The sequence below is a fragment of the Pezoporus wallicus genome, unplaced genomic scaffold (assembly GCF_028554395.1).
Source record: "Pezoporus wallicus isolate ANWC-B61680 ecotype Strahan unplaced genomic scaffold, APGP_CSIRO_Pwel_v1 contig_6996, whole genome shotgun sequence".
Taxonomy (NCBI): Eukaryota; Metazoa; Chordata; class Aves; order Psittaciformes; family Psittacidae; genus Pezoporus; species Pezoporus wallicus.
Genome location: NW_026637899.1, coordinates 3021308 through 3040562, shown reverse-complemented (window position 1 = coordinate 3040562; position 19255 = coordinate 3021308). Strand labels below are relative to the sequence as shown.

The 19255-nt window shown below is 39.8% G+C and overlaps 1 protein-coding gene across 4 annotated transcripts in view; it reads left to right on the top strand.

The window, feature by feature from the left end:
• KIAA1328 (KIAA1328 ortholog) overlaps positions 1-19255 on the top strand; it is a 181431-nt gene that overhangs the window by 254 nt on the left and 161922 nt on the right. For 2 of the 4 annotated variants that reach the window (XM_057408148.1, XM_057408150.1), the window contains exons 1-4: positions 108-210; positions 4127-4162; positions 5356-5495; positions 10383-10477. In XM_057408148.1, the coding sequence (XP_057264131.1) occupies positions 159-210; positions 4127-4162; positions 5356-5495; positions 10383-10477 (323 nt within the window). In that variant the 5' untranslated portion in view covers positions 108-158. Of the gene's footprint in view, positions 1-107; positions 211-4126; positions 4163-5355; positions 5496-10382; positions 10478-19255 lie in introns of those variants that run through there. The other 2 variants (XM_057408149.1, XM_057408151.1) reach the window with 2 other exon arrangements.

Sequence of the window (19255 nt, the reverse complement as noted above, 5' to 3'; positions counted from 1 at the left end):
CACCGGAAGCTGTAGTCCTGTCAGCTGAAGCTCGCCCGCCCTAATGGCGGACTAAACCTGCCACTAGGACTACAACTCCCGGCATGCTCCGCTACACCGGCACGGGCAGCCAATGGGGGGGTGACGGGGGGCACTCTGGGAGTGGCGGTTGTTTCAAGATGGCGGAGGCGGGCGGTGGGGTCGGCGGTGCTGTTTACTGGAGTCAGGGCAGTATCCTTCTGCGGGCCGGGGAGGGCGCGACGGGGCTGTGACGTGCTGGGAGGCTGGCTGGGGGGCGGGGGCGGCGTGGAGGGGAGCGGGAAGGACTGTGGTTATGGGGAGCCCTGTAAGCTGTGTGGGGCAGGCGATGGGGGTATCTGCGTTGGGGCTTTGGTGTGGGAAGGGCTGTGACTGTGGGGCGGCTAGGGTATGGTGGCTGTGGTACAGGGCGTCTGGGGGACCCGCCTGTGAGCGTGGGGAGGTCGGCCCGTGGAGAGGGGCTGGGTGTGAACCTGTGTGAAGGGAGGGTTACGTAGGATTTGAAAGCAAAGGTGGCCTCCAAGAGGAGGGAAGATTGCGTGTCCACTGCCTCTGTGGCCTAGCTGTAAGGTCCTGGGGGAGGTACATACGTAGGAAATGAGGAAACTGGGTTCAGCTTATGGAAACTTGCGAGGGAGTTGAGAGAAACTGAGGCTGGAGACTGAACAGGCAGCAAGAAAAAAATCTATCTTTTATGACGGGTGTCAAAAGTTGACTGAAAGCATGACATTGGGTATAAGGAAGAAGTTCTTTACTGTGAGGGTGGTGAGGCAGTGGAATGGGTTACCCAAGGAAGTCACGAACGCTCCATCCTGGCAGTGTTCAAGACCAGGTTGGACAGAGCCTTGGGTTACATGGTTTAGTGGTAGGTGTCCATGTCCATGGCAGGGGGGTTGGAACTGGATGATCTTAAGGTCCTTTCCAACCCTAACTATTCTGTGATTCTATGATTTAGGGTGACTCTGGGGGGGGCATGAAGGCTGGGGAGTTCTGTCTCATCTAGTTGAAGATGTCCCTCATTACAGCGTGGCTGGGCTAGGTGCCCTGTGAAGCTCCCTTCTAACCCAAACTATTTTATGAATCTGTGATTCTGTCTGTGAGGGACAAGTGAGAAGTTGCGGTGGCTTTGTCTGCAGATGTGCAAGCTCCAGTTGTGAGACACGATGTGGGGCTGGACACGTAAATTGAGTAGGTGATGGTTTGGTGGTGGTGGGGATTCAGCCTGTAAAAGCCTTGCTATAGAGATGTGTTTGCATTGTTCAGAGAATCAGGAGGAGTTGGCATTGATGTTTAGGATCATGTGGCTGAGAGAGGCTCAGCTACTTGAAGACATTAGGGTGGTAGTCCAGCCATTGGCCAGGCTAATGGTTGGACTTGATGATCTTAAAGGTCTTTTCCAGTCTAGAGGAGTCTAATGGGTGGAACTGGCAGGCTTATAAATCAATATAAGGACAGGGAGAGATCACTCACCAGTTACCATCACAGGCAAAACAGATTCAACTCGGGGAAATCAGTTTAATTTATTACCAATTGAGTCAGAATAGGAAAATGACAAGTAAACTCAAACCTTAAAAAAAACTTCCCCTCACCCACCCCTTCTTCCCAGGCTTAACTTTACTCCAGATTTCTCTACCTCCTCCACCAGTGTGGCACAGGGGGATGAGGAATGTGTGTCCCGCTCAGTTCATCACATGTTTCTGCTGCTCCTTCCTTCTCAGGAGAGAACTCCTAACACTTCCCCTGCTTCAGTGTGGGGTCACTCCCATGGGAGACAGTCCTCCATGAACTTCTCCAGTGTGAGTTCTTCTCACAGATTGCAGTTTTTCATGAACTGCTCCCTTCCATGGGTGCAGTCCTTCAGGAACAGACTGCTCCAGCTTGGGTGGCTTCTATGGGGTGCATCCTTCAGGAACAGACTGCTCCAGTGTGGGTCCCTTCCATGGGGTCACAGCTCCTTCAGCAAACCCGCTCCAGTATGGGCTCCTCTCTCCATGGGCCACAGATCCTGCCAGGAGCCTGTTCCTGGGGGAAGTGTGGGCTTCCCATGGGGTCACAGCCTCCTTCAGGCATCCCCCTGCTCCAGTGTAGGCTCCTCCATGGGCTGCAGGTAGATATCTGCTCTACCATGGACCTCCATGGGCTGCAGAGGCACAGCCTGCCTCATCCTGGTCTGCATCACAGGCTGCAGAGGAATCTCTGCTCCAGTGCCTGGAGCCTCTCTTCTGTTCCTTCATCACTGATCTTGGTGTATGAAGGGATGTTGCTCTCACATATTCTCACTCCGTTCAGCTGCAGTTGCTGTTGCACAGCAACTTTTTAGCTTAGACCATGTTATCCAGAGGTGCCACCACCGTTGCTGATAGGCTTGGCTTTAGCCAGTATTGTGTCTGTCTTGGAGCTGGCTGACCTTGGTTCCACTGGACAAAAGGGAAGCTTCTAGCAGCTTCTCACAGAAACCACCCCTATGGCTCCCCTGCTATCAAAACATTGGCATGCAAACTCAGTACAGTTGTTTAGGCAAATCTGTTTTATTTCCTACCTAACATTGTGTTGGCACACAGGTTAACCGTATGTCAGTTGACAATGCAATCGCGTGTGCTGAAGTTTGTTATTTGTAGGATGAGTTGAAGATAGTCTCCTCAGTGTCCTGGAGATTGCTGTTGCAGTTGTGCTCTTACAGCTGTTTGGACTGGGCTGTGATCCAGACTTGGACTTTTGATTTACCTTGGTATTTTTGGAAAGAGGGAAAGTAGTGCTTTACTTTCAAAAGTTATTTAGCTCTTCACCTGGTTCATCGCATGATAAAAACAAAAGTGCTTTCAGCATTTGTAGAGAGAGAGAGATGACTGCCAGTGGTACTAAGTGAACATATTCTCAAACTGGTGTGAGTCTGATGAGTGATAATTGTTTACAAGTGATAAAGTGGATCAACAAGATCACAAGGGAGCCTGTGATCAGTGCCAAGACAGTGGCTATTGATTTTGAAGTTGCTGTCCACAGAAGGAAATATCTAGGCTGTTGCTAATTTTCTGCACCATGCGGTAATTTATTAAATCACGTTTTTGAAATTGTACTATCAAAATCAAATTTTAGTTATGGTTATAATTTGTTTAGGTTAATTAAAATATTTCCACAATTTGACTTTCTTGCATGAAGACAGCTGCAACTTAAATACATTTAAGGGTAAATGTACTGGAATCAGGTAATTGAGTTAACTTGCCAACCTTAGCAGGTTGAGGAAAGTGAAGGGGTTAAAAGATATTTTGTGCCCTGTCTTTTTGTTTTCCACTTTAGTATAATGTTAATTACTTATGTGGGAATAAAAGTCTTTATGTTCAGCTAAATGAAACTGTTGCTTGAAGGAAAATGCTGTAGTTTACACTCTTCCCTGAATTGTGTCAAGTCCTACTTTTAGTGACTTCTAGGAGGCGAGGATTCAAGTTCAGTAACTGTTAACAGCACAAATAATATGGTGCCCAGTCCTTTGTGATTTATTTATTATTTTTTTTTTTTTTAGTGCTTTCTGCAGTCAAGTAATGTAACAGTTAAAGCTCTGGGTTATTTGAAAGTTCCTGAAACTTCATAAAGACAAACAGTCCTAAGGCTTTCATCTGTTACTCACCATGTGATGGTCAGATGAGAATGATCAACTTCCTTTGAAACCTTTTGTATTTTTCCTTGTTTATGTTTCTTAGTATATATAGTACAAAATGTATTTCATTGCAGTATGAATATACACTATTTCAGAATTTGTCTTCCCTACATATGAAGAGGTTCCTGCTTAATTTAAATAAATAGTATTACTTCATTATCTTATTAGTTGCACTTGTAACTTGGCCTGGTCCCTGGGATCTTTTGTGAAGGTGACCTCTAAGATTACAGACTGAAAGTTAATGCACAGTGAAGAAAGAATAATGCTTTTTGTTTTAGCCATCTCTGTTGTTTTCTCCTGTCAAGTTTTGTTTGCTTTTGGTGCTCCCAGTGTGTTGCCAGTTTGTTTTCTTATCAACAGCCTTTTAAAATTAAGACAAAATACTTACTTTGTAGTTCCCTTTTATGGGCCAAGCTTGCTGTCTTTGTTTATTACCTTTAACAAAGCCACATGCAGTTTCTGATGGAAAACAGCCAATGGTGTCTGTTTCAGGTATGACCTGCTAATCATAAACAAAAGGTTTTTCCTGTGAATGCTAAACTTTGAAAAGTCTTTTCAGGTACCGGGTTTGTGTACCTAAGTATTTAAAGTACAGAGAGTACCTTAGAGTCATCACAACTTGTAACGGGACATACAGGACTACAGTAGAAGATTTATACTCTGCTGCTTAGATAAGCATACAGTATAAGATGAACAGTTTCAGGGGAGTTGTTTCTATTGCAGGTACAGCATAGTTTTATCCAGTCTACAAGGTAAGCTGAATTTTTAATGTGGTCTCTAAAGAATGTTGAAGCATTGTAGATGTTCAGGTCTTTTGGAGATTTTTGAAGAGGTCAATTAAAATGAAGATTTATTGTATAAAGAAAGAATTTTATTTTATTTTTTTAATTCGTTCTCTTGACCTTGATTTACTGAGTGCATGCTTATGCACATCTCTGGGGAAAAGATGGGTGTTACTAGTCCCCTTTAAGAATTTCCTAATTGTTTTCAAACACAGCTTTTGCAGTGATACCAGGTCCTGAAACATAATGTGGGATGATTAGTAAAATGGTGTATGTGTCCTCACTATGTCTAGCAATTATAATTTTAAGGAATTCAGCGCTCTAGGTTTGCAGTAGCATGTTTACTCTTCAAAATTACTGGCCAAACAGTTCTATTAAAAAAATCTCTGCCTGTGTTTTGTAGGTAGCATAGTTCAAGCCAGGCAATGTCAGATCATTATGCTCTGTCCTGGAAAGAAAGCAGTGATACTAAATGATGGAAATGAAAATTCATTCTGGGAGATATTCTTCCACTTTCATGGAAGAGGCTTTCAGAAATGTTATTCTCCCTTCTGTATGAACATGGGGATGTTAAAGCCTATAAGCAGAAGCTCAAATTTATGCTTTTGCATCTTAAACACAGGTTTTAGCACTGAAGGTCAGTCAGAGACAACATGTGTGTTTCAGAATTTACTTTGCTATTCATGCGGCTGAGTGCACTTCAGTGCTGTGCTCATATATTCATCTTAATGAAATTTTGTGTGGAGTGAAGGGCTGGGGAGTATTGCAAACATACACCTGAAATGCTTATTCTTTTGAAAAAATGCTGCTAAAAGCACAGATGCCTTTGTGGAAGTCCTGTTGTTAGAGGCAAGACCCTTTTGACTTTCTAATTTCTGTGTTCTGCTTGTCTTTCATCTTCAGGAGTGGCTACAGAAGGAAATTTAAGAACAAGGTGTTTGCCAAAAAATCAGAAAAGTGAAACTGAACTAAAGGTGCCTGCAGCTCCTGCTTCCATTCCCATGGATCCTGTTAGAAGCACAGGAGATCTGACAGGGCAGCAGGTCAGTAAAGGCAAATTTTTCTGGCTCTTAAGAGTGTGCATAGTAGAAAAATGGCAGAAAATCTTTAGATTGAAAAACAGTTTTCATGTGCTATTATTTTTAGAATCTCTCACACTTTTCGCCTACCTACATGGTGGCTTGCTGGCAAAAATTACTTTTCCACTGAAATCGCTTGCCCACCTAAAGAGAACAAAAGCTGAATGCGCAAATTTATGTAAGTGGTACATAACTGGGGCTATGTAAGGCAGATAATATAAATCTCTCTATGTGTGCATATGTACAGAGAGTGTAGCTTTGAGTAGCCCCATATCTATCTATATGTTACTGTCCAAACAAACGAGGTTGTTTCAGTCTATTCAGTTTCATTGCACTAATCATATTGCTTAGAAACAAGACTTGCAAGATTCCTTTTAGAGACCATTTTGGTGTGTCTGCTCATGTTAGGCATATAAAATCACTTTCTGTTTTTGATAGTAAAATTTAAAAATAACTCTGAGTAGTAGAAATACCTTTGAATTTTCTGGTATACTCCTGCAGTAGGTGATGTTTTTTCTACTGTTTATTGCATTAGAAGTTTCAGAGCAGTGGGCTTCCTTTGGAAGGCTGTTCTGTATTGTGATACTCATAAATCTGTGGAGAGGTGCCATTTTTCTAACCTGATTTGTATAGTACAGGGCCTGTGTAAGTCATTTGAGTACTGTTAATTCCCTTGCATTGTAGTCATCTTGGGCAAGTCTGTTACTCACTAGGGTTTGGTATGCTTTCACTTAACAGGCTGGATGTAAAACTTCTGACTGCTTCTGAATCACTGTTGTATTATCATGCAGTTAAATCTTGATTTTTGGGCTAAGATGTCCTTGTTTGTGTCTTATGTGTGCTGAGTAAATGCTATGTGCCTTACATGTGCGTTCAAAACTCTGATGTGAAGACATCATTCAGCTGTCATTGCTTTGACAGTGTCACTGCCCTTCGCATCCTTTAGCATGACATCCTTATAACTATTACTCATTTTTAGGGTCATTCTTGGACTTACCTGTTTCCATTTCTGTGTTTATCAGTACTTGCTTTTAGTAGACTGGTATATAGACCCACTTTGCAAATTAGGCTGTTAAGTAACATGCAGGGGAATTTCACAAATAGCCCCCATTATGCAGTATCTTTCTGTAGAAGTATCTCTTCCTACTAGGTATCTACAAGTCAGATGCCTTCATATGTCACGTTAAAATCTGTTTTGTTGTATGGTGTGTTGATTGCATTGTTTAGAGAATTTTACTCCCCTTTCTCTGAGAGCTGTTAGGACAGAAATGGTCTTTGTGTTTTCTTTTTTTTTAATTAAATTTTTTTTTCAATAGAATGCCTCATATGTGAAATCTTGATTGGAGATTCAAACATGTTTTTATATTTTTGATAATAAAATGTGTTTGAAGCTTTCTCTTTTCCATTTCTTTTAACCTTCTGTTGTTTTTTTTTTTATCTTGCCAAATCCTCCAGGAACCTTTGTGTTCTGACTTTGAAGATAAGCTCTGAATTACTTGAAACAAACAAAGCAAGTACATTTTACCTATTGTGGAAGAAGAATGTTTCACAAAATTCTTTTTGCAAGGAGTTCTCATAAGCACAGAACTAATTCTCTTAAAGGTGTTGTGTGTTTGTGTCTAGGGAGAGCTGATTGCTTTACTTTTAACACACTTTACACTGTTGTACTGGTAGGTAGCTCAGTGTTAACGGTTTACCAGAATCCTCTTTTGAAGAGAATGGATTGAGTTTTACTTTAGTATGAATCTTGGCAGAACTGATTTACCTTTTCTTCATTCAGGTGGACTTGAGTACCAGAAAGGTGAATTAGAATTTTGGAGAAGATTTCAAAAAAGTCTTGTTAGCTATGGAGCTTCTCTGGTGATTTTAATGAATTAGTGGCTTGCTGTACTGGTCTTGACCAAAATTTCCCATCTTTCTACTTCCTTTTGACAGAAGTTGTCTGCTTCTTTCATGCAAATTGTGATCTTCCAAGGCATAGTTTATAAAGTGAGAGAATCTCCCATTTATGAAACTGAGTTCTACCCTGAGCTGTGTAGAAAGGACAGAAATCCGGAAGGAGACAATAGTCTTGGTCTCTGTATCATTTTTCAGCTTATTTTGATGGTGGAGCTGTTGCTGTGTGTAATTCCACAGCTTCATTTTGACATGTGTTATGGTACAAGCCTGCCTTTTTAGATTTTAATTTTCATACCACTGATGTTTGTCTGACAGCACGTACATAGGTTTGAGTAATAGCTTTGAGTACCTTCTGTTTAAAACTCCTTCACTAATGTGATCAAGCTTGTGCCTATTTTGTGAGTGAAAAATGTCCTGTTACTTCTGATTTTTCTTAAAGAAGTTCCATTATCAGGCTGCTAAAAATAAAAATAAATCAGATATTTTTAGCATGGGAAATGCAGATCCTTCAACCTTATGTTTAGTTGAATTCAGTTAACTTTAAAATATTATCTCTTCATTTGTATGACTGTAAATAGCATGTCTTTTGGAAGGAAACTGTGAAATCAAATGTCCTCAAGAAAAGCCCTGAAATATAATTTGACTTAATAAAATCCAGTCTTTTACTTTACCACTCCCCATCCCTTTGGGAAATCCACTTAAGTTAAAATAAGAGTGTACTGAAGAGTCAGGTGGGTGTAACATGAATCTGTATAAAATCAAAATCTCTTTCAGAAGTGATGTAGTTCTTCCATTATTTCAAACTATTGTTCAAGAAGCAATTAGCAAAGAATGGAAGGGGTTATTTCCTTCCTGATGTGTGTAGATCAGCTGCCATTACTGCTAATGAGGGGAGAGCAACCCAGTGTTTGCTTTGTATGCTCAGAGGTGGTTCAGTGGTATATTGTGTTAACTTGTGTTAGCTATTCCCTTCTCTTGTTATTTCCCATATTGTTATTATTATTGGTGGTAGCAGTGGTGGGTTTGTGTTATACCTTAGTTACTGGACTGTGTCTTTGGAAGTAAAGAGAAGGGAACATCATGCCAGAGCTTGAAAACCACTCACTGAAGATGGCAGGGTGTTACCAGCCTCAAAAACTTGCAAAGATGATAAAAGATGAGCAGAATGTAGTCACCTTGGATTTAAAGGAGCTGAATCCACATGGACCTTTGCAGCACCTATCTCCAGGTTCCCAAGACTCCCAGTGCGTGTGGCCAGCACATTGGTGAGATCTTGTTTTTGGAGCCTGGACATCTCTGCTTTGTTTTGCTTTGCTTAGTTGTGCACGTATGGCCACACCACCCTGAAAACGCCCGATCTCGTCTGATCTCAGAAGCTGAGCAGGGTCAGGCGCGGTGGCCAAGTGGTAAAGCATCTGTCTCGTAAACCAAAGATCACGGGTTTGAATCCCGTCCATGCCTGCAGAGGCAGAGCGCTATGCTGGCAGCCCCACCGCGAGGAGGGTGTGAAGGAATGTCTTCTTCATAGGCTGACCACTCGAGGAGGGAAGAAAAGATGTGTAATTGCTAAACACTTCCATTATATACCTCCCAAAGTATAGAGGTGATGACCACACTGGGAACAAATACCAGCCCAGATTCATGATCAATGAGTCTATTGTATTACAAGTCGTTGCTATGAAGTACAGTGAAACAAGATCCTTAGCCCAGATCCGACCCCCAGCCGATAAACACTAAACCAGCAAATACTGGCTGTAAGTAAGGTAGGACATGCTGAAACTGTGAGATCAAGAGCAACAACTTTGAGAGCCAATAAATCAGCATTTTGATGACTGACTATTAAAGAAATCGTGGGCCAGATGACTGAGTAGACACCGAACAATACCAGCCAGAGCAGCATGCTTCCCTAATTGCAGTACGTTTCACAGTCGTGAATAACCTGGGCAATAACCTACAAGGCATTTGGTAGCATTCTTGGATCTCATGTTAAGCGCAGTATGCCTTCGGGAGGGTTTGTACTATTTGAAGATTTGTAAAAATCTAAACTGAGAATAAGTAAATCAGATTAAGTGGAAATACTTTTGGACAGAATAGCAGTTTTTACTGCAGCTTTCACGTTGGGATTTTTGTTAGCACTAGCGCTGGAGAACCGTGTCACTGATGTCTAAAGTGTTTGATAAAGAAAAACAGTTTCGAGTTTAGAACTGTTTCTGTTTGGAAACGCAAAGTCGATAACGTCAGTAACCTCGGTAATCCGAGGAGCTGCTGCAAACACGAACAGTAGTTTGCCCTCTGGTGGACATTGATAGCAAATACCAGTGTGATAAAGGAATGTATTAAAAAGAGCTGAAGTACTGGAATCTGTTAAAGGTTCTGTTTGAGAAGTAGTGGGTACGAAGGTAGCAAATAAGTGATAAAAAAAAAAAGGGGTGTAAAAAAGCATGTATTAAAAAATCTTTCCAAATAAGGACTTATACAATCTACTAATGATACATTGTATATCTTTTTTTGCTGTTTTTAATGTTTTGGTTGTAAATGCTAAGGCAGATTTTTTTTTTTTTTAAATAAAAAAAAATCTTTTAAAATTTTTTTAGGCTCCTAATAAAGTGTGAACTCAGATCTGGATATCGCTGCACTAGATTTCCAAGTCATGAGAACTTACTGCCCTTTTTCTAGTATGAACCAGTGGGTAGTGTATGTCTTAAAACTTTACCCAAATGTTTAATAGTAAAGTTAGCAGCTTGCATTTGAATTACAAGTTTATTAAAAGAAGTCTTCACAATTTGGTTATTTGTTTCACTGAACTGTACTTACATTTAAAAAAAATCATGGTTTATTTCCAGTTGGAATTTGTCTGCTTCTAGTTACTAGGTTTTGAAATGCTTTAATATCTTATGAAATATTTGTTCTCCTTTAAAGAATACTTTCTAAAATGTCATTTTAAATTTTCAGGTCACTAATGAAGGAGGAATGAAGAGTGCTTCTTTAAAGGATTTGTGTCCTGAGGACAAGAGGCGCATTGCAAACTTAATTAGAGAACTTGCCAGGTAGGAATAAGCATCACCTGAAAATGCATTATGTTTAAGGAGAGTCATTCCTCTAATTAACATCAAGCAATGTAGAACTGCTTTATGGAACTGAATATTTGCATAAGGTAATTTTTCTCGCTGGAAGAGATATGAGTAATGAAGCAGCCTGATCTGTTTTTCTTTGCTTCTTGACTCAGCCCCCCTCTAAATGCATGGAGTACAAAAGCCAAAGTTTTATGACCTGCAGTAGTTCATCCATAAAAAACATGTCACAGGGCTAGGGTTTTGTTTTGCTGCTGTATCATGTGCTTTAAATAAACACATATTGTCTTTTGGAAATGGCAGGCTTTGTTGATATGAAAATTTGTAGTGCTTATTTGTCAGGGTAACCACTTACATGGCATGCCATGTTAAAGGTGGATTGGTGATCTTGTGGGTGAGACAAGTTGATCAGTATTTGAAATGCTTGCACGTGTAGAGCAATAAAGAGTGAAGTATAATTTTAATTCATCTAGCCAAATTTTCTTTTGCTTTGATTAATTCATTAAAGTTCTCTGTATAACGTGAAAGGAGAGGCTGAAACAGTGCAAATTTCACGGCTTCAGCAAACATTTTTTTGACGTTTTATTCCAGTGCTAGTTGCATTCATGAAGATAAATGATGTGAAAGACAGGTTGAATTTGAGAGAGGAGATTTTTGCCTCTCCCTCTGTGCCCCTATCACTTAAGAATTTGTGGAAATCTGCTTTTTACGTAGGGGCTGTAGGGAGCGCGTCTCAGTTTTTAGCAGGGACTTTAGCAGGCCCTCACACATTAGGGGGCAGTGTCTTGTGAGATGATCTTGGGTCCTTTGGTCTTAAAGTTAGTGTCCATACTAAGAATTTATAAAGAATTCTGCAAACTTATAAAGGCACAATTTTTCTAGAACAAAATGTAGGTTCTCAGATATTAATGAAATGCATTTTGCCATAGATTTCATGTCTGCAATAATTGGCAAGCATTACTGTCCTTTTTATATTGGAAAATTTGGGCAGTGAAATTAAGTTACTTGCTCAAGGTCATGCAATAAGTCTTGGGTGCAGCTAGGAATATTTTCTCTCTGATTATCCTCATCCAGTGGACCATTTTGCCTGCTAATAATTTTTACCAATATAGGATTTCTCGCTATACAGTATTTTAGTAATTTCTGAAGTTCTTCATGCTTGCAACGCTATTTTATCCTACCTTATGTGTTAGAAAATGTCTAGTTAAGGCTGTCATAAAGAGTAGATTGCTGGGAAGGCTGGTTACAAATTGTCAGATGTTGGAGCTATTCGGACACTGTTGCCACTGTTGATATATAGAGGTATATTCTAATATTAAAAAAAGCCTTTTATTACATTGTTCCTCATAATACACTGCTCCCTGGTGAATAGTAGTACACTAACTCATTTGAGCATGGGATTCTTCTTAAATCTCAGATGCTGTGATTTTTCCCTGAGGACAGTTTGATATTTCTGCCTGACATTTCTTCGAAGAAAAATAGAAAGTGCAGCAACATTAATTTTGAAAAGTAAAATTAGTGGAACACTATTATTTTATACTTAGTTCTCTTTTATTTTTAAACTTAATCTTATTTTTATTGGATGTTATTAAAAGTCCTTTGCAGAGTAATAGGGAAGTTGAACTTTAATTCCGCTCACCTCGTCACTTTTTTAAAACTCTCCATAATTTTCATCCCTAGTTGTGCAATGATGGAGGGTTTTTACATGCAGTAAAACATTCTTTGCTGTTTTGGAGAAGAAAAGGAACCAGCAGGCTGCTGAAAGTTTTCCAGGAAGACTGTCCTGCAGTAAATACTTGGAATAATAAAGACCTCTCTTGACCAGAGCTATACTTCACTCTTCCTGAAGTTGTTAACTTTTATGATGAAAATGAGGGTAGTTCTGACTAGTTCCGGCATGTTTGTTGTGGGATGCTGGACAGAAATAGATTGGTCAGTGACTGCCTGCTTGAAGACACTTGTAAAATTCGGTGGAAACCAGTAGCAAAATACGATTAACCCCTTGCTTGAGCAGCTCAGGATATTGGTCTTTCTTCTGCCTTCTGTGACTGCTGAAGGAGACCTAATGTAATTTCTCTCCCTTTTTCTTCTTCTCTTCTTCCAACTCTCATTCCTGTTATACTTTTGAACATTGGGAAGGTGTGTGCCTGTGCATTAGCTAATATGCTGCTGTGTTAGATTTTGTCTTGATGTGAGTGAATTACAATACTAGCTATATTATTAACCTTTCCTTGGGAAAAAAAAAAATCAGTTAATGCTCCGTAATGCTCTGGTGTGGCTTCTGGTAGCTGACATCAATGTTAGCCGTTAGGGACTTCATGAAATTCAGTTTTGAGACAGGGTTGAAAGAATGAACTCAACTGATCCTTTCTAATCCTCCTGTCTAGGCTAAATAATCTTAGTTTTTGCTCTATGCTGCCACCTGTAAATGTAACCATTATTTTGCCTTTCTTTGAACAGGAGGAGGGGTGGTGGTTTACACTAGAAGAGGGGAGATTCAGGCTGCATGTGTGGAAGAGATTTTTTGCAATGAGGGTGGTAAAATCCTGGCACAGGCTGCCCAGAGAGGTAGTGGATGCTCCATCCCTGAAGACATTCAAGCCAAGCTGGATGTGGTTCTGGGTAACCTGATCTAATTGAAGGTGTCACTGCTGATTGCAGGGGGGTTGGACTAGATGACCTGTGGTGGTCCCTTCCAACCCAAAGTATTCTATGATTCTATATCCAGTTTATCTTCCTGTATGTGAAAAGAGGGACAGACTGGGTCCGAACTGTAAAAGAATGTTGTTAATTTGAACTTTGTGTTAGCAGATTCCTTCTGAATTGTTTTTGTAGATGAATTTCTGAGTAGAACGAGCCAGGCCTATGAGTGCCAAAGTGCTTTGTGGTAAATGGGAAATTCTCTAGTGTGATAAGCTGTTACTGTCAAAAACAACTGGCATGGCACCTTTGTGTTTTCAGCAAGGTGCTGCTGGCATGGTGGTGAAAGTGGCAGGCATGGTAAGGCCAAATTTTAGCTCTTCCTACAAGCAGAGTCCTTTTAAGAGGCAAAAAAATACTTTCTCTGAGCTTTTATTACTGCAGGCTACTCCTGAAGCAGTCATTAGCTTATTTAATGAAATGAGCAGTGACATGGTGAAGACGCTGAAGGAATTCTGCCCTTGTAGTCTGCACCAGTGTCAGCACACATTAGCCTCTTCCAAGAGGGAGCGGCACAAGGTCCTCTGAGACCCAGCCATTTGGCTCTTAAGCATTAAGGACTTGCTAGACACCATACCAGGAATGGGTACGAAGTATTGTGGAATGAAATATTTGAAGTGATATGCAGATGTTGAGAGCGCTCTCTGTCATAGCATTTGGCTGAATGGAGAGGGTCATAACTTCCTTTGCAGAGAGAGTGAATGTGTGCGTGCTTGCAAGCATTCACTTCACTCCTGACTGATATACAGCCATAGTACTCTGATTTTCTAGCTCCCACTATGACATGTACATCATAAATACTTCTTCCCTGCTGCACATGTGCCTGTACTGCTCACATCTTCAGTTTGCTTTTGAATGAACAGAGGCATTGACTAGGTGAGGTAGAATGGTTCATGAAATTTTAATTTTTGTTTTTAGTGGTGAGGATTGGTATCTATCTACTTTGTATTCTTTCTTTCTTCAGATAAGATAAACACAGAGAAAGCTGGCTCCCTGTTGTCTTTGCAAACAAATCTTTGAAAGCAGTTTAGGTAGAAAGGTATCATAATGCCCTTATCCACCCAAGGGAAGGAGTGATTGCCCTTTTCAAATGAGATACAAGGTGGTTTTTGCTGTCAGATTAGTGTCTTTCTGGCAAAGACCACTGGCATGCCCAGAATGACTTGCACCCCCAGCAGTTGTTAAACAGCCTTCAGATAGCCCTGTGTCCCTTGCAGAGAAAATGCTTCCTCCTTCCCAAGTCCTTGGATTCCTAAACCCTTTGTAGGGTGCTGGCAGTCTGGGATGCTAGCCTTTTTTTACCAGCATTGCTTTTCTTCCTGATACGAAGATGAAATTGACCAACTGCAATTGAAATTTTTCAGCAAAAGGTGAAAATAGGAATCAAAACAGAAGGTTAATTTGGTTACAGAACTGCAAAGCATTACAAAGGAGGACAGTAAAACTACTGTAGCGTATATCTGCTGTTTAAGTGTTTTTCTTTCGGCAGTTAGGATCTTTGAAGGACAGCTTGCCTCTGGAAGCCCGTATTACAGACCTGCAGTGTGTAGCCTCTTGAGTTACCTTCTCTCCTGGGTTACACTACCTTGTATTTAACCTGGCTTTAACTTCAATGTCAAGATCTTTTATTCTTTTTTGCTTTGTCTGTGCTACTTTAGGAGCAATATTGTGCAATAATTGGTCAGGCAGTGAGACTGCAAATGAGATATCCCTAAGCTTGTCTGGAAATTGCTTCTTGTTGGTAGGGAAAGCATGCCTTGGATTATTGTATCACCAATCACACTTACCTTTTTTGCTTAAAAAGTCATTTGTGGCTATAAATTCATGCTGTGAGATCTAGTTTTGTATTTTGCAAGTTGCATATCCTAAGATTTATCCATTCTGTAGTGATTTTAATTATGTCTTTGAATCGTTAGGGGTTTTGTTATTTTATTTTTTTAATTTATACAAAGTGCCCATGATACTTGGGTGAAATATATCAGATTTGTGAAGTGTCCTTAGAGAAAAGTTCTGCCATTATTTCTTCCTGCAGTGCTTGTATTAAAAGTCACTTGGTGCTCACTTTTCCCAGAGGCATGTTGTGATCAACTCTGGCATGAGACTTCTTGTTTCATCTTTCTGGAGTGCATCTTTCCCTTGGAATACCTGATTTCATTCCATGATTTCTGTGTGTGCTGGGCTTTGGATCATGCTCTTATCTTAGTCCTTGCTCCATTTTTCCTTCCCCCGTGGCCTTGCCTGTTCCAGTTGCCATTCTTTGCTTGGAATTTAAAATTTCTGGTTTTTGAGAATGGTCACCAAAAGTTTTCCATCTTTGCTAGCTAGTTGGCAGACTAATACCAGGTGAATATTGCCTAAAAAGTAAATGTTCCCAACAACTCTAGGACTGATAGTGAACTTCCCAGTGTAGTGTGTCTGCTTTTTATTTATGCTGTCTTCTCTCTTGATTTGCTCGGTTGCAGCTCTTAATGCATTTAGACTTCTCTTTGTAGAAGCTCAATTTTTTCTAACACTTTTAAAAAATAGGAAACACTATTTTTGATTTGTCTTTTCAGCTCTTTTCCTTTGTAAAGATTGTAAGAGCCTTCAGTCAGGAAGAGTTCTCTTGAGTTTTGTCCCTAGCATAGTGTTGATGTGTTATGGCTTTTTCTTGTGCATGCCAGTTATTCAATAGACAAGTGAAACTTTAATCGTTGTTGACCTGTGCAGTACTTAAAAATTCCACCTTGATAGCATCAATCCTGCGTTACTCAGTGGAATGAATCAGTGTCATCAGCAAGGTTGTTGATCAATTCCTTCTTCAGATAACACAGAACTACTAGTATCAGGAGTGGACTTGGGAGCACACCGTAATAGTTGGAACTGGTGAATTAGGAATTAATTTGAAACCTAAAGCTGATGCCCTAGCAGGATTTTTTTTTGTCAAAATCTCTGCATTATGATTTTTTATTTCCTACAGAGGAGTTTTTTTCTGTAAAATAAAAATAATATCTTTATTTTGATGTCTAGAATTATGTAAGCTTTGAAGTGTTGAGTTTAGAACAAATCTCAAACAAATTTGGTGTGTATCCTATGACATAAGATAGGTGCATGTAAATTGCAAGTAAGAAAATGGTGCTAGAATAATTCTGAACAGCTGGAATAATTCTACTGATTTGTCATCTTTGCTTCTGCTATTGGTCCTCTATTTGTTCCTGCAAACAACGGTAATGGAGCTAGACACCAGTGTGTTGCCCAGGGGAGCAGTTGTGCCCTTTGTAATTGTAATGTCTTTATTCTTTCACTGCTCTTTTCTGACCACGGGCAGATGAAAAGCAAGTAAAAATCCTTTTAAGGAGCCTTGTAATATTTCTGTTTGTCATCAGTGAAGTTTTTCCTAATTCTGCTAAAAATCTTTTGTTTTTTTTTCTGCCAGAAGGCAAAGAAATAAGTATATAAAAAAATCTCACTGAGCTATGTATAGGATGTGTCATAAATCCAACATAATCTGATGACATTCTTGTATTCCTTTTCTCTAACTTCCTTTTGCCACCTCCTGTGAGTAACTGTCTTCTGTATCTTGCCTGCCCTTTATGGGCTGTCTCCTGCTTTGTGATACATAAACACATACTGCCACATTTCTTCTAAGATCACTTACTGTTCTCAGTCATTTACTGCATAAGATATGTGGCACAATATATTCATGTGTCTGGGAGTATGACAGCTTGCTGTGATCTGTGTTAAATACAAACAGCACGTGCATGTGATGCAGACTGATACAAGGCGCATCAGAGAATGTGGAGATGGGTAAAATCTGCTAGGTTTAGTCTAATTTCTCTAGTGCTCTGTTCTTTCTTACCTTATTTTAGACCAGGCTAGATGGGGCTTTGAGCAAACTGGTCTAGTGCAAGGTGTCGCTGCCCATGGCAGGGGTATTGGAACTATATGAGCTTTAAGGTCCCTTCACATTCAAACTATTCTGTGATTTTCTTGTACTGTTGTTGGATTTTAATATTCTTTGGTGCCTGGTGTTTCAGTTGTCTCTTTTTATAGTGCAGCATCACTCCAGCAGTTAGGAAGCGAGTTTCCTTCCTTATGTAGTGTCCTCGAGGTGGTGCTTGTTCTGCCTTTCCCTTCTGATTTTATTTTCCACTGTTCTTGTTTCCTTCCTGTCTCATCTTACATGGTCATTGCTGTCTTCATTGTCTTCTCCAATTGGTGTGGTTTATTCTCTGTTCTCTACTTTTTTCTTTTTTTTTTTTTTTTTTTAACCCTAAGAAACAGAAGACATTCTTTCATCTTTCACTGGTTACATGAAAGAAAGTCATATATGCTATAGCCACTTATATGATTGCTGTAGATTCAGAGAAAACAAACTGGTTGTGGTTAGATGCAAAAGCCTGAGCCTGCAGCATGTGGCATATGTACTGTTGTAAATGCATCAAGGAGCACGGATGGATAGTAGATAGTCTTCAGAAGTTTATTGCCTGCTTAACTAAGGAGTACATAGGTGTTAGGATGGATCCAGAGTTAATACATCTGGTTCCCTTTTTGTTGTTTTTCTGGTGTGTCCACATCACTTTTGACAACCTTTGAGTAAAGGGAAAGGGGCTTAAGAATGAGTTGATTTATACTTCCAGGGACAGGATTGTAAATGAGACCACGGGCACATGAACAGTGTAATGTTTTTTATGTTAAATCCGTGTCTCTTTTTATGTAATTTAGAAACTTTCCAATTAATAGTTTGTTCCGAACTTTCAAACTGCCCTAATTTACAGAATTTGATTATATGCTCTATGTTACTTTTTTGCCTCCAGGGTTGTAGAGAAAAGGTGTGAGTTTTAGCATTATTAATTATTTGCAACTTCATGCAGTCTGCTTCAACTGTTGTGGGAAGGGCTGTGAGTTGATCTTAGAGCTGGGGAATACTGCCTGTCTGTAGTTCACCCCCAGAGGGGTGACTCAATTGTGGTATTTATGGCTTTTCTACTGGATTATCAAAACAAATCTGTGTCCTCCTAAGGGAAATGTCATGATGTCAAATGGAATGGCTCACTCTTTGAATGGAAGTTCTCTGTTAAGAATGTTAATGAATCTAAAGAGTGAGTGGAAGGCTTAGTATATATGTATTATATAGATATGTATTATACTTCCCCTCCCTTACTCTTCCTATAGGATTATTCCACTTAAACAAAGTTAAAGTTGAAGTTTGCTAAAAGTTGTACTAGTTTGGTCTCATGTCACCTGTGTTGTAGCAGCTGTTTCATCATCGTAAGAGACTGAACTTTAAGAGCCTTCAGCAACAGAAATTGGCTAAGTGCAGAGCAATAATATTTATTAGTCTAAGCTCATTACTTAATGTTTTTGTAGAGGTTTTATAGAACCGTGATTTCTAAGCCTTGTTTTTTAGCATAGTTACAGGATCATTTGTGCATAGTGGTCGCTGCCTATGTGATATCAGAATAATTATTTTTGCAGCCTGCTCTTGAGGTGCAGAATAAATGATCATTGTAAACCTTTCTCACATTGTCATCTTTTAATCTTGATCCAATTATTTACACTGAGCAGCAAGATACAGGGTGCCATGGCCCAGAGAGAAGGGAAAATTTATTCTTGCAGCCTGATATTTTAAAATTCTCAGAAGAGGACAGACTTTTTCTTTTGTAGAAAGCTAAAAAAAATAATTATTCTTTTTCTGGACTTTATATTTGACCAGTAAATATGAAAGAATTAGTTTATGCACTAAGAAATGGAAGAGTTTTCCAGTTTTCTTCCTGTCTTGGTAGCTGAACTCTCCCATTTGGCTTGCCTACCTACGTGTCCTAGGCTTGCAAAGATCCCAGTGTTTATTCATTATGCTGCAGGGAACCAAATTGCACAAATCTTATTGTGGGTTTAGGTCCTTACTTTGCTGTTCCATGCAGCCCATTAATGTGCATGTACTCTAGTGAGACCAGTGTCTTTGGAAAAATAATGTATTGTATAAAGTCATATGCATCTTCCAATGTCATACAATAAAATAAACATTATGAGGAGCTCACCTGTTTAAAGGTGGAGAGGGTGATATCCATTTAC